We start from the raw sequence: 13,354 nt of genomic DNA on the forward strand, positions 1-13,354 counted from the left end.
AAAAGGAGAGAAAGAAAAGGAAAGAAAAGAAAGGAGAGAAAGTTGGGGAAAAAAAATACCCAGGGGTTCAGGGTGGATGGAAGAGATTATTACGAGTCATAAAACACCAATTCTGGGAGAGATTAACCTGCCTGTCCACCATTAACCCCACTCAAGTCTAGACTTACCCTCCACACAATTCGTTGAGAAGAAACAAATATTTCGTGTCTCCAGTGGGTTCTCGTTAGTGTATTCTGGGGACCGGCTTTGAGGTTCTGACTCTCCAGTCAGTGATGAATTGTCAACCTGAAAGGTGAAATGGAGGTTTACCACAACACAATACAATAATTTCCGTTTGAACACTTGTCAAAGTTCAAAGATTTGACAAAAAAAAAAGAAAAAAAAAGTTAACTTGATACAAAACCTTCAAATATGATCTAGAAAATGAAAATGGACAACTGTGCTGATGGATATGCGTCCCTCCACATTAGATGTAAATCCACAGTTACATTTGATCCAAATTAAAGGGTCACATGTGCGAGAGAAAAAAAGCGGATAGAAAGCATCAGATACTTGGAACTAGTTATCTGAAAAATTATTTTCAAAGGGCACATACATGACCCATAAATCACCTGTTGAAACCAAAATAGAACTGGTTCATCTTTTTAATTGGTCCATACTTGCACCAAGTATGATTGAAATCCCTTTTGCAGTTTACAAGTTGCCAGGTTTCCAATCATAGGTCATGTGACCATAGAGCATAGACCTTTGACCGCAAAATTTAATCTGTTCATCTTTGCATCACAGTACATATATTTTAAATTGTCAAAATTAGTCTTTATTGAATTGACTAAACTTTTGACAATTAAATTTAGTCAAAAGTTTAGTCAAAATCCCTTCAGCAGCCCACACATCACGCTAATGAAAATCTGACCGACACATGGGCACATGCACCCTCAGCTGCGGAGACAAAGAAGACTGCAATTTTTGAATCATATCAAATGCTTTACCATAATTGAAGAAAGTCATGGGGCAACAATTCATTATCTGCATTTATAAATCTAAATTTTATAAATTTGAGCTTATTTAGAAACCATGACAAATTAAATTTGACCAGCAAGGTCCCATCCAAGCTTGGACATTTGAAGCTCACCTTGCAACCATGAGCCGAAATTATGCGAAGATCTGCAGGGATACGGTCTCCACCTTTTACCTCAACAAGATCTCCTAAAACCACCGCTTCAGCATTCAGCTGCATTTTCTCTCCCTCGCGGATCACCAACGCTTGCTGAAAAAAAAAAAACATTGCGCAGCAAAACATACATTCCCCCCCCTCCAACAGTTCCATGGCACACATTTCCCATATAACTGCATTCCTTGACAATTCCTTGACATTGGGGACATGTTGGGGAATTAGTGCTATTCATGATAATCCTGAAAAAGGTGCATTTTCCTGCAGCCCTCAATGCTTCTCGTACATCTAGCACACACATATTATATATATATATATTATATATATATATATATATATATATATATATATATATATATATATATATATATACATATATACATATATACATATATACATATACTGTATACATATATACATATACATATACATATACATATACATATATATATATATATAGTTGCAGTTCTGAGAAATGTACATATTGGTTAATAAAGGTTAAAGGTTTGCCCCCATAGTTAGTCCACATGCAACACATAGGCCACCTTAGAACATGAGTTATGTCATAGTATGTGTAAGAGTAGGCCATTCCCAACAGTGATACCTGCGTTGTGTAAAATAAATCATAAGCTTAGGTCCCATTCATTTTTCGGCCCACCCTCCAAATCTACCTCATTGGGCAGCATCCAATCCAGTCAGTTGCTATTGCCCTCACATTGGGATGCTCAAACCAGCCAAATGCCACGAGGTAGTCCTGAAAAGGGGGAGGAGCGCAAGGTCGGGGTGTGGCCACGTCAAGCAGACGTCATGGGCGGAGCCGGTAAGAGCCAACGACCAATCAGGGCTCGGGTGGAATGGCGTGAGGGGCATGGTCAGAGCGCGGCTGGCAGATTCGAGGGTTCGCTGGGCGGCGCTATATAAACGCGCACGCAAAGCCCTTCCACAGGACTGGCACGATTCGCGCATTACAAAGGACTTTTGGGAGAGGCGCTTTTGTCTAAAGGACTCGTTGAGGATTGCCCGTGTAAAGAACTCGCTGGGGAACTTTGACGGTGAAAGGTCCCGTTGAGAATTGGCTTTGAAGGACTATTGGAGGCGACACATTGCAGAGGACTTGTGGGAGAGGCGCTTCAGCATTGAACTGCATTGGGAGCGCAAATAGCGCCGGTACTTCTATTACGTACGCGGCCAAACCGCGAAGTGGCCGCCAAGCCCAGCTTACCGTTTCCCCCCCGTAATTGTCCGGTCCGGCTGCCGTTTGCTCAACCCTCTTCGTCCTACCATCTTCTCCGTGGGGCGAGTCGGGGACCGGAGCGAGCTGTGGACGCCATACCTTGGACCATCTACATCCCCGTGTGTGTCAGAGTGTGACTGTGTGAAACGGGCCCATGTCCAGGGATAAGTAAGGCTGCACTGTGTTTCTGCTTCTTCTTCTTCATTGTACAGTGTTAATAAACCAATCTGTTCTTCCTTTCTTAATCCGACCATATTAGTGATTTCTTCTATTGGGTAAGCGTGGCACGATTCGGCACCGCTCAGATTGGGTTAGTTCCTGTTAACAGCTCGGATCACAGCTCGCTATCGCTCGGCGTTTCCACCTAAAACCGTGGTTCGGGCGGGGTTATTTCCTTGGTTCCTGGGAGGCGCTGGTAATTAGGTAATAGGAATAATTCGGCCTACCACCCTATTCAGCGCTGACCGGAAGGAACGTAATAACTCCGGATCACGTCGGCTAGTAAAAGACAAGGGGATTAATCCCCCCTTGTTAAGGGGAAGGCCGACGTTGATATCCGCAACAATATTTTATATATAGATCTATATACTTTATCCTGACCACACCTGAACTACTCCCCCCCCCCCCAGCCCCCCCCACATCCCATGCATCCTCCCTCCAAGCCTTCTCCCTCCCAGATCTACTGATGTCCCTGTTCTCCACTGTTGTACTTGTGTGCTTCTCTCTCCCCATCTAATCTCCCGCTTCCTTTATTATACGTTTTATGTGTCAGTTTGTGTTTTTTGTGATTAATGTTAGCTCTTACGAGCCTCGATCTTGTATATAACAAAAAAAAAAAAAAACACCACTTGTTCACAGAAACTCCTTTGGCTTTTCCACGTTTGTCAATTCCCTGTTTGTCGTAAAAGGCGACAAACAGGGTTGGCGGCAGGAAGGGCATCCGGCTGTAAAACATTGCTTCAAAAAAAGGGGACCAACAAAAACAACAACAACCACGGTGCCCGAAAAAGGCCAACCCCCGCCTTGCGGGGAAAAATGGCCTCTAAAGGTGGTTTTTCTTTCTCGTGCAAGCTGCAATTATGTTCACATTTCCTTTCAATTAAGAATAAAAACTAAGCTCCAACATGGTAATAACAGGTAATACACGTTGCCAGTTTTCACAACCTTAAAACTTAATGTCAGACGGTTTTGGCAAATGCCAAACAGCAGTGTTTTGTCTAAATTTAGGCCCAATCATTGCAAGTTTTTGACTACCAATCATGACAGACAAGCTCACCAAGTAACTGCTTGCCTGCAGGTGCAAGGTACAGCAAGTCAAATCGAAGTCCTACCTGGGGAACCATGTTCTTGAATGAGTCCATGATGCGAGAGCTCTTTGCTTCTTGGTAGTAAGAGAAGCAGCCGGTGATAATGACCACAGCTGACAGCACCACACCCAGGTACAGCTGCAATATATGCAAACTTTCACCTCAAAACATGTAGCTTGGTTTATTTTTGTGCGATATCAATTTTGTCATATGCACCACCTCATTATTGGGTAGGGGGTTTTGAGAGAGGAACACAATTTCCAAAGATGTCAAATAATGATTAAAACAATGGTGGTAGATTGATTAATGAAGCATTGTGAAGGGATCAGCAAAACTCAATTGAGCACTAAACACAAAAAAGAAAAAGAAAAAAAGAAAAAAGGATTTCAACTATTTCAAGTGACACCAACCAAATAATTTCAAGGGTGGTATTTGGTGGCTGAATGTTTAGCAGGAATGTACAGAGGCAGAAAACTTGCTTTTTCAAATCAAGGTTTGATTGTGGACCTGACTACAAACTCACATTGGAGCTTCGATGGCAGAGTGCTGCATCACAAATGCACCATGTCTTGGATTGACCTCAATCTCACCCCACCCCCTATCCTTGCACCTCCTCGTTCCCAGTGTAAATCGACGTGTGGTGAGGCGTTGCTACCCCCTTTCCTCTGTCCCCTCCTTCCTTGCTCCTCCCCCTCACCTCACCTCTTCATATCCCCATCATGAAGCGACTGTTACCCAGCAACGCCAGGTACCTTTGCGAGTAAATAAATAAGACACTGATGTCGATGATCTACACTCTACAGGATAGGTTTTGGCTGCAATTCCCAGTGGTGTTCAGTCTGTTCAGAATGACCTGCATATGGCACTTATCTGGGTTGATGGTTGTATACGAGAAATTGTAAGTCATTTTTGTGGCAGAGGTCCAAAATTTTATATCCCTCCAAATGAAGCATTTATTTGGCAGAAAGGCATAAAAGTCAAGCATGAGATTATCCAAAAAACGGACACTTCAAGCATTATACAAAATTTGTAAAAAAAACAATCCAAAAACAAACCAAAAAAAAATACGCATCTGAAGCAGTGTATGGATTTGTCGGCACGAAGCACATACATTGTCATTTGATGGCTCGTCCTCCATAGCAACCTGGATGCCATAAGCAATGAAACAAAGGATGGCACCAATCCACAGGAGGATGGAGAAACCTCCAAAGAGTTGTTTGCAGAATTTCACCCACTCAGGAGTTGTTGGTGGTGGGGTCAGCGCATTGGGGCCATCCCGGGCCAGTACCTCAGCTGCCTTTGTGTTGGTGAGACCCTGTTCACACAACGGAAGCCAGTCGAGCAGAACGTTTTCCAGGGTTTGGGCAACCAGAGAATGCCAAATATGTTTTGAAAGAAACAAAGGTACAAATGCAAGAAGGGTAAAAGTGGCTCAATACAGCAGGCAAAGCAGCAGCATTTTATTGATCACAGTATGACATCATACAGCACTAAAGTTACAGGGCTGTTCTTTTAAACCACCTCTCCATCTCCCACCCCAATTAAAATTCCATCAGGAATGGATTCTGCAACAGGTGCCCAACACAGGTCATGGGAGATAATCTGCACTTTCAAGAGAGACCATTCCATACCTTACCTATTATAAATTAAAAGACCACAACTGAACTTCAGTCCAAACTTAAGATTTTAAGGCTGGTCACTGGTCCTGTAATCATCTATTCTTCATTTATTTTGTTTTCGACCCGATGGGGGTCAAAGGGTTAGGAATGACCATGATGGTGGTGGAGAACTGAATGGAGTTGCTACTCATCTATAAAATATCCCATATCGTTTGCATCTCAATAGCCTCTCCTAATCAAACTCCTACTGCATGGCTTCTCGGGTCAACCCCTGTTTTTAACTAAATGTGAAGGTGTGAAAGGCGGGTGTCTGGCCCCTTAAAACCAGGCTTCGCCGGGTAGGTTGAACTCGTTAGCCTTGGCCGGCAGTCTGCCTAGGAGAAGGACAACTCTGATCTCAAACCCGGATGGGTGGTACTCATTAGCCTTGATCAGCAAAACCCAATTACTGAATCAAATTTAAATCCGATTTTAATCAAACTACTATGGCTGGAAACCAAACACTTTCTCGGCATCAAAAATGAAATTCTCAAATTCCTTATTTTTATTAAGCTAGGTTAAAGTGACACTTCTGAACAAATGTCATTTTGACCAAAACAACACAGTTGCATATAATTGAGTTAAGAGAATGAATGAAATGAATGATCGTTTTAAGGCCATTTTCCCCGCTAGAGCGGGGGTTAGCCTTGCGGGCCCCATGACAATCATGGTTCCCTGTTTGAGGCAATGTTTTTATGGCCGGATGCCCTTCCTGACGCCAACCCTTGGTCACGGCTCTTCGATGCGCAGGGGGGGATACTGTGTACCTATTCTAAACCGGGGTACATACCGGGATCATTCATCCCAGCAAGCTGGTACTCAATTTGCCGACCTCAGAAGGATGACAGGCTGAGTCAACCCCCCCTGGCAATTCAGCGATCGACCGGGATTCGAACCCAGGATCCTAGGATCCCAAACCGTCACCCTAACCGCTAAGCCAACACCAGGCTAATTGAGTTAAGAGAAAGAAAAGAAAAAAAAAATCTTCAACAATGCAAAACAGCTACAGGAAAGCATTGCATTCAAAACAATATAGCAGCAACCATTCATTGTTCTGCACATTGTCTTTCAATGACAAAATATTTTAAAAGCAAATTCACATGATAAAGTGGAATGTCAGTGATGGGAGTGGAGGTTAGAGGAATGAGTGTTAACAAAAACAAACAAAACAAATGCCAGCAAAACAGCAGACCGTGATGCTTGAATCTTACTCACACGGGTGGTATCTGTACTGTACTTCCTTTGCAACTCCTCCATAGAGATCCTGTGATCATCCTTTGAATATGGAATGGGAAATGGGTGCGGGCAGGGACAAACCCAGGACAGAGGGATGATGGATTAGAATGGTATGATACAGCAACCGGAGGAATACGCACCTGTACTAGATCTGTGCCATGTTTCCTACACAGCTCCTCGACCGACAACTTGTGGTCAGTCTGACGATTGCGTCGGCAGGAGAAAAAGATGGCAAAGGGTACAAGGCGAGGTGGAGCAAGATTTGGGTCGGGGGGGGGGGGGGGGGGCGGGAGAGAAGGGGGAAAGGACAGCAGGAGCCAACACCACAGCAGGAAGGAAGCAGCAGTTGTGAGAACCATGGGTGCAGGGCGAAATCGTCGGCAGAATAGCAGGGAAGGGAAGAGGCAAGAAGCAGTTATAGCAAAGAGCATGTTAAAATATTTGGAAAGAGCAAAACCCATTTGTCCACAAAGATACGAATCAGAAGCATTCCAGATTCAATGCTCAAAGCTTGTCATTCAGCAAAGCAGCATGGCAAGACTTCAGCACCTGGAATGGTCAAGCAAAACCAGTTCTACCTGAAATAAATTACACATCAGGTACTGAAGACAATCTTTAGCAACATTCAGAGAGGGAGATGGGGGTTAAATAAAGAAAGTCCAAAACAAAACCTTTCCAAAACAAACTACATACATAGGGATTACATAGCAAGCAGGACAGTGGAGTCAAAGGTTACCTCAACTACAATCAGCAGCTGGAAAAAGGTTCACTTTTAAAGGCTGGATTAAAAAAAAAAATTAACTCATTGAGAATTTGATTTTTAGTTTTGAATCTACAAATGTTGGTTCAACCAACAATGAAAAACTGTAGCAGATGTACAAAGGTTGGAGGACAAGGGAAGCATCTGCATATGTGCGAAACACAAAGGGCAATGTCAAGAACAAGAAAAATAAAACCAAACTCGTTTGGAAGTGCAAGATTGTTATATCTGCACACAATACATTTTATCAATGCGCACGAGCAATCGTACCACAAAATACGTTAACGTGAAAGTTTGTTTTGGATTCCATCAAGAAAAACAATTTACACAACTCCAGCATTTCCTTCAGGTTCCTCCTTTCTGGCTGAACCAAGCAGAAGGGAAATGTAACCAACACATCCGAATTTATCAGTCACATTCTCCAGAGATGGGCAAGTACATTGTGACTAGCAATGGAAACTTGCACAAATTTAACCACAGACACATCAAAACTAAAATATCAAAGATAGTTTGTGATCAGATTATATCCAAAAAGGTCACAAATATAAAAAAAATCTAAATATGACAAGATTTGAATTGAAGGTTTCCTTCAGTGAGACTTGATCTTGAATAGAAATAGATAACTTAAAAAACCGTCCAGTGTCGGTACGCGTTTGCTTTGGTCTCACCATGGAGACCTCCTTCTTGAGTTCATCCATATCCTTCTTCTTCTTGTCCTTCCTTCCTTTCTTGTGAGACTTGGGAACATCATCTTTCCCCTGCTGTAGGGCACACAGAACACAAAGTGAAAAAACTGGTAATTTCGACAAGTGTCAACATTCAAAGCACAATTATTGCACAAGACAACGCACGACAACTTTTCAACAAAAATCTGGTGGAGACAAGCACCCAAAAAAAGAACAGGGGAAGAAAGGAAAGAAAATGCCTAAAATTTCAAAAGGGGAAGCAAGGGAGATGCCCACTTCCTTGGGAAAAAATGCTCAAGCTTTAATCTGAAGCCATTTTAAGCTTAAAATGAGTAATCTTCAAAAACAGAACTCAGACAAGCCGAAACAAACTGAAAGTGGCAGCCTCAAGGCATGCATTATGGAACATTGAATGGAAGATCGTGTCGATTTGAAAAAAACATTTGGCTATTTTACAGGTAATGCTATTTGCCCAATCATAAAGCAGCACATCTTACAAGGCTTTCATCCGCAGCTCGATGGAGTACTGCTCTCCCCTCTGGGCTGGTGCTCCTGCCTCACACCTAGCTCGTCTTCACGCTGTTGAAACCAAAGCGTTCAGAATCATTGGAATCTACCGCGATGACGCTATCTCCAAGGGCCTTTCACTTAATCACCACAGGCAGGCTTGGTGGTCTTTCCGTCTTCTACCGACTCTTCTCCGGCCTTGCTCCCCCAGCTCTCTCTGGGCTCTGTCCCCCAAATATTCCTGCAGGTCGCACAAGATCTGCCTGCAACCCTCTTATGGTTAAACTGCCAAAATCAAGACTCTGCTCACCTTCACTCCTCTTTTCTCCCGCCTCTGGGACAAACTCCCCCATTCTCTTCAATCCCACTCCTCCTCCAGGTCTTTAAAACGGCTGTTCACCACCATCTCTTATCTTCCCCAATCCAAAACCTTGATCTTTTCTACCCCCACTAATTTCACCCCAAATCCACTTTTTTGAGGTGACTTTTGACTTCTTTCCTGGAAGTCCTTGGTGTCCTTGCGTTTTATACCTATCCTGCCTCCCCCCAGGCCCTCTCCCTCCAAAAACATCTCCCGATGTCCCTGCTCTCAAATGTTGTTTGTGTGCTTCCTCCCCTTCTCTCCCCATCTTGTCGACCGCTCCCCTTTTTATACACTTTGTTTGCTTGATTTGTTTGTTTGATTTGTTTGTTTGATAAATGTTAGCTCTTTCACAAGCCTCGACTCTGTATACAAAAAAATATAAAAAAATAAAAATGAGAAGGGTTCAGCAACAAACCATGTGATTTATGTGATCATACATGGAAAAGGGGAATCCAAAATACACCACAAGTCTACTTTAAAAGTTTCAACATGGTCTATTTTGAAATCTGACAAGTTTGAGGTACAAAAGAATAACCCCCATCCCCCTCCACCAAAAATAAATAAATAAAATAAAACCTTCAAAACATTTTGTCCCAAATAGAGTTCATCAATAGTAAATGATATACCACCACCACCACATTTCATGGGTGCATTTGTTCGACATGCAATTGCAATTTGTGCAATTGTTAATTCCTCTGGATATGATTATTTCAAGTTCAACTCGAGCACAGCTGACAAGGTGAAATTCTCACATTCAAAGATATTGAATGAACTTGCAAGGCCAGTGATACCAGTTTGCACTTTGCCAAGTGGCAGGCTGAAAGTTCTGAATCTGCTGTGTCCTAAGATTCTTTATTTCAGCCTCCAATCTCAATGCTCTTTAACCATTGCCACTCAAGTCAAACAAGAATTCCAAGGCAGAGTTAATATCCAGGGCAATATATATGGGAAACCAATCCTGAAGTGAGATAAGCTGCTTGCAGTCCTTGCCAATCTCCCTGAACTAGCAGGAACATTCAATGTAAGACTTCATGAGCAGTGCAGGGTGTCAGACCATGTCAAAGGCACGAGATATGTCAAGGGAGACAGCCGATTTCCTGTTTGGCATTGAGGACCTCCATGCTTTGTTGAGACGGCAGAAGCAGCATGTCCAGAGTAGAGTGACCTGGTCTGAATCCAAATTGATGATCAGAGATTAAGCCATTGGAGAAGAGGAAGGATTTGATGTCAAACAATGATAGATTCCATGACCTTGCAGATGATTGGGAGCAGGCTCTGTAGTTGCACCTCATTGCTCCTTCCACCCACCCCATACCACCCTCCCCCAACCCACCCCACACTTCCTCTGGCTTAGCAGATGTGTGCTTATTATACAGTGCTTATCTTGCAAAACTAGCGAGGCAGAAGAATGTTTATTAAAAAAAAACAAAAAAAAAAAAAAAAACATTTCCATTCAAGTCAAAGTAACTTAGGAGTTAAGGGAAGGAGGGAGATAGGGCTACGAGTTAGGGATCTTTGTTACTTTCACATTTCATTCTACTTTTTCACATTTCTCCTTACTAGTACACCCGCTCACAGCAGGAGGGGCAAAAAGGGTCATTCCTCTTTGGGGGTATATAGATTACAGTCGATCTATGGTCGGGTCTCAAGAACATTGGGTGTGTGTTCATTTACCAAGTTTCTTGTAGAGAGAGCACCAAGTGGTTTCAGTATTCGAGCAAGCACTCCATTCAAAACCCTTAAGGAACGGCTGGCTTGGCAAGCACAAGCAAGCTGCTTGATAAATGAGCACAATCCGAGCTTCCGTCCTTTCAGTTTCGTATTAAACAGGAGCGAGTTTCAAAACATCGCTACAAAAAATGCCATGGTAGCGGCAGAAAGGGCTATGATATTAACCCAACATTTGTGGGGTATCTAGAGTTCCGTAGATCTTCGCTCAGTTCTGCAAGTAAACCTTACTTCACGGATGTCGGGATTCCTCCACATTCCTTCATTTAATGTGATAAAGAGCATTAGCAACTGTTTAAAAAGATAATCATGTACGTTTGTGGTTTATAATACATTTACTTCCTGTAGAAGCCGACAGTCGTAAATCGTATGAATCACAATGTTGAATTGTGATTGCGCAAAGTTTAAACACAGCAGCGCAGATTAAATAAATGGCAGAGAAGGATTAAGATTAACAATTTATTAAGCACGAGTTTGACGATGATCATACATAACGGCTCAAAAACTAAACTCTTCAATACGCTGAAGATCATGGAAACAGAGGTGCTGGGCGGGAATTCGACGGAATATCTGAAGTAAACATCAGACTGGAGACCACAGAAGGAGCGTCTGCAGTCGCTCCCATGAAACAAAATGGCCGAACGGGGTCATGTGGCCGCCCATCCCGAGCTCGAGGCTGAACTGCTCGATTGGGTCACAGATCGTCAGCAACAAGGCGGTGACGTCAGCATTTCGGAGGTGCATGTGAAAGCCGTCATGCTTGCGAAGACCTTGCCAAACATGGTCACCTTCAAGGCATCACGTGGATGGGGAGATAGTTTTATGAAGCGGCACAGTCTACTTGGACAATGACATAGAAGGTGCAAATCTGGAGGAGCTTCTTCATCTGTTCAATGAGACGGACGAGTCGGATACTGAATACCGTTGCGGTTTTATGGTTTTATAATAAAGGTTAATTTCCCCTCCTAGTTAGTTACACGACAACACGTAGCCTCGTTTAAAGCTCAGTTATTTCTTAGTAAATGTAAGCGTAGACCTTCCTGTGTTAGTTTTGCATCGAGTAGGATAATGAGAATTAGGTGCCCTTACGATGCTTCGATGCTTTTGGCGCGAAATACCACGAGGCAGGCCTGAACAAGTCGACCGAGGCCGAAGGAAGGCGGAGGAGAAGCCAACGGTAAGCGAGAGCCGCCAATCAGGGATCGAGGGGAGTGACTTACCACTGCGGCAAAAGGCGGGGTTTGGAACGTTCGAGTCGGGCTAGGGCGGGGTGTGATAACCCTGTGCCCAGAGCCCCCACCTCAGTTATGAGATGAGCGCAGGGCAAGTCAGATCGCAGTTGTCAGATGAGTGGCGCAGCCCATGAGTTATGAGTTCGGGGTGCTTAGTTATGAGATGAGTGCAGTTGAGCAGTGAGTTTGGAGCGCTCAGTTACAAGATCGGAGTTGTGAGAATACAGCAGTTCAGTTGAGTTGAGCATAACCCCGTTGTACACGAACTTGCCCTGCTCCCCATGCATCGCAGTATTAATCATGCTGTAAAGAGCGATCCGCGCCGGGCCACAGACGCGCGTTTTTCCTCCTGCCTGCCTTTGCCGATATACGCGCTGCGGGGATTTTCCCGCCTGCCTGCTTTCGCCGGTATACGTGCTGTGACCGCCAGAGGGCCACACCGGGTGAGCTGTTCCTGGAGCGACCGAAGCAGGCACATTCGGCGCGCGAACATTCTTCTTCCATTTCCCCGTGTGAGTGATCGGGCCCGTGTCTGGGAATTAGTAAGACTGTTTAAGTTCTGCCCTGTCCCCTTTTCTTCCACCAAATCATTGTGAATAGTGTAAATAAATCTGTTCTTCCTTCTGATTCGACAGGTTTCGTCTCTTCCATCATTGGCTTAGCATGGTACGAATTAGATCGCTCTGACCGGGTTCTATAGCAAGGTAACAGCACGAGTCACGTGGTACGCCATCCGCTCGGGTGTACTCAATCACGCGTGGTTCGTGCGAGACTCGATCCCCGCTTCCGCTGCGGCGTGGGTACTCAAGGTACGTGTGAAATTGTCCCGAAACCCTTTTCTACATCGGCCCGGAAGTGGCGACTGTCTCGCGGTTTTGAAGACCCAGAGAGAAAAAGGGGCTCAATCTCCCTTTTGTAAGGGAATGGGCTTCGGAAAACCGCAACAATTTGGTGTCAGGAGTGGGATTAGAACCCTAAAAATTTTTTTGGACTAATTGCCTCCAAATTACGAGCAAACGAAATTTAGTTTGTAAAATCCAAATTGTATTCGTACCATGGCTGGCCAAGGCGGTCGAATGCCGGTGGGGGTAGAAGAAAAGAAACAGATGACCCAGGACCAGGAGAGACAGTTGGTAGTGGAGGAAGCCGAAGAGGGGGCGGTAGCTGGCGAAGGAAATGGCGGCGCCTCGCACATGGCGGTGGCAGCCAGGCCCGCTGTGCGACCCGGGTTCAGCATTGAATTATACCTAATCCAAATGTCTGCAAAGATAAATGGGAAAATGGACACCCAGAGAGATGAAGCCAGGGGTAACATGGAAAAATTGGAAAGCAAATTGGGTGGTCAATTGAAATAAATGGGGGAAGACATTAGGCGCGGGTTGAGCGAGGAGGTCGCGGTGGTACGTGACGAGGTGAAGCAGTGTGGGGAACGCATGGGGATTATTCTAATTCTAATTATTGCTTGTTCTTT

General features: G+C 44.2%; 1 protein-coding gene across 2 annotated transcripts in view; it reads right to left on the reverse strand.

Annotated features, from left to right (window-relative positions):
- The window catches only part of ATP1A3 (ATPase Na+/K+ transporting subunit alpha 3), a 222,081-nt gene that overhangs the window by 35,234 nt on the left and 173,493 nt on the right, over nucleotides 1-13,354 (reverse strand). For both annotated transcript variants that reach the window (XM_078781318.1, XM_068121870.2), the window contains exons 2-7: nucleotides 8,035-8,127; nucleotides 6,586-6,645; nucleotides 4,824-5,027; nucleotides 3,737-3,850; nucleotides 1,133-1,267; nucleotides 168-285 (exon numbers count right to left, since the gene is read on the reverse strand). In XM_078781318.1, the coding sequence (XP_078637444.1) occupies nucleotides 168-285; nucleotides 1,133-1,267; nucleotides 3,737-3,850; nucleotides 4,824-5,027; nucleotides 6,586-6,645; nucleotides 8,035-8,127 (724 nt within the window). The remainder of the gene's footprint in view (nucleotides 1-167; nucleotides 286-1,132; nucleotides 1,268-3,736; nucleotides 3,851-4,823; nucleotides 5,028-6,585; nucleotides 6,646-8,034; nucleotides 8,128-13,354) is intronic.

Source organism: Myxine glutinosa, chromosome 7, assembly GCF_964187855.1.
Source record: "Myxine glutinosa chromosome 7, kmMyxGlut1.1, whole genome shotgun sequence".
Classification (NCBI taxonomy): domain Eukaryota; kingdom Metazoa; phylum Chordata; class Myxini; order Myxiniformes; family Myxinidae; genus Myxine; species Myxine glutinosa.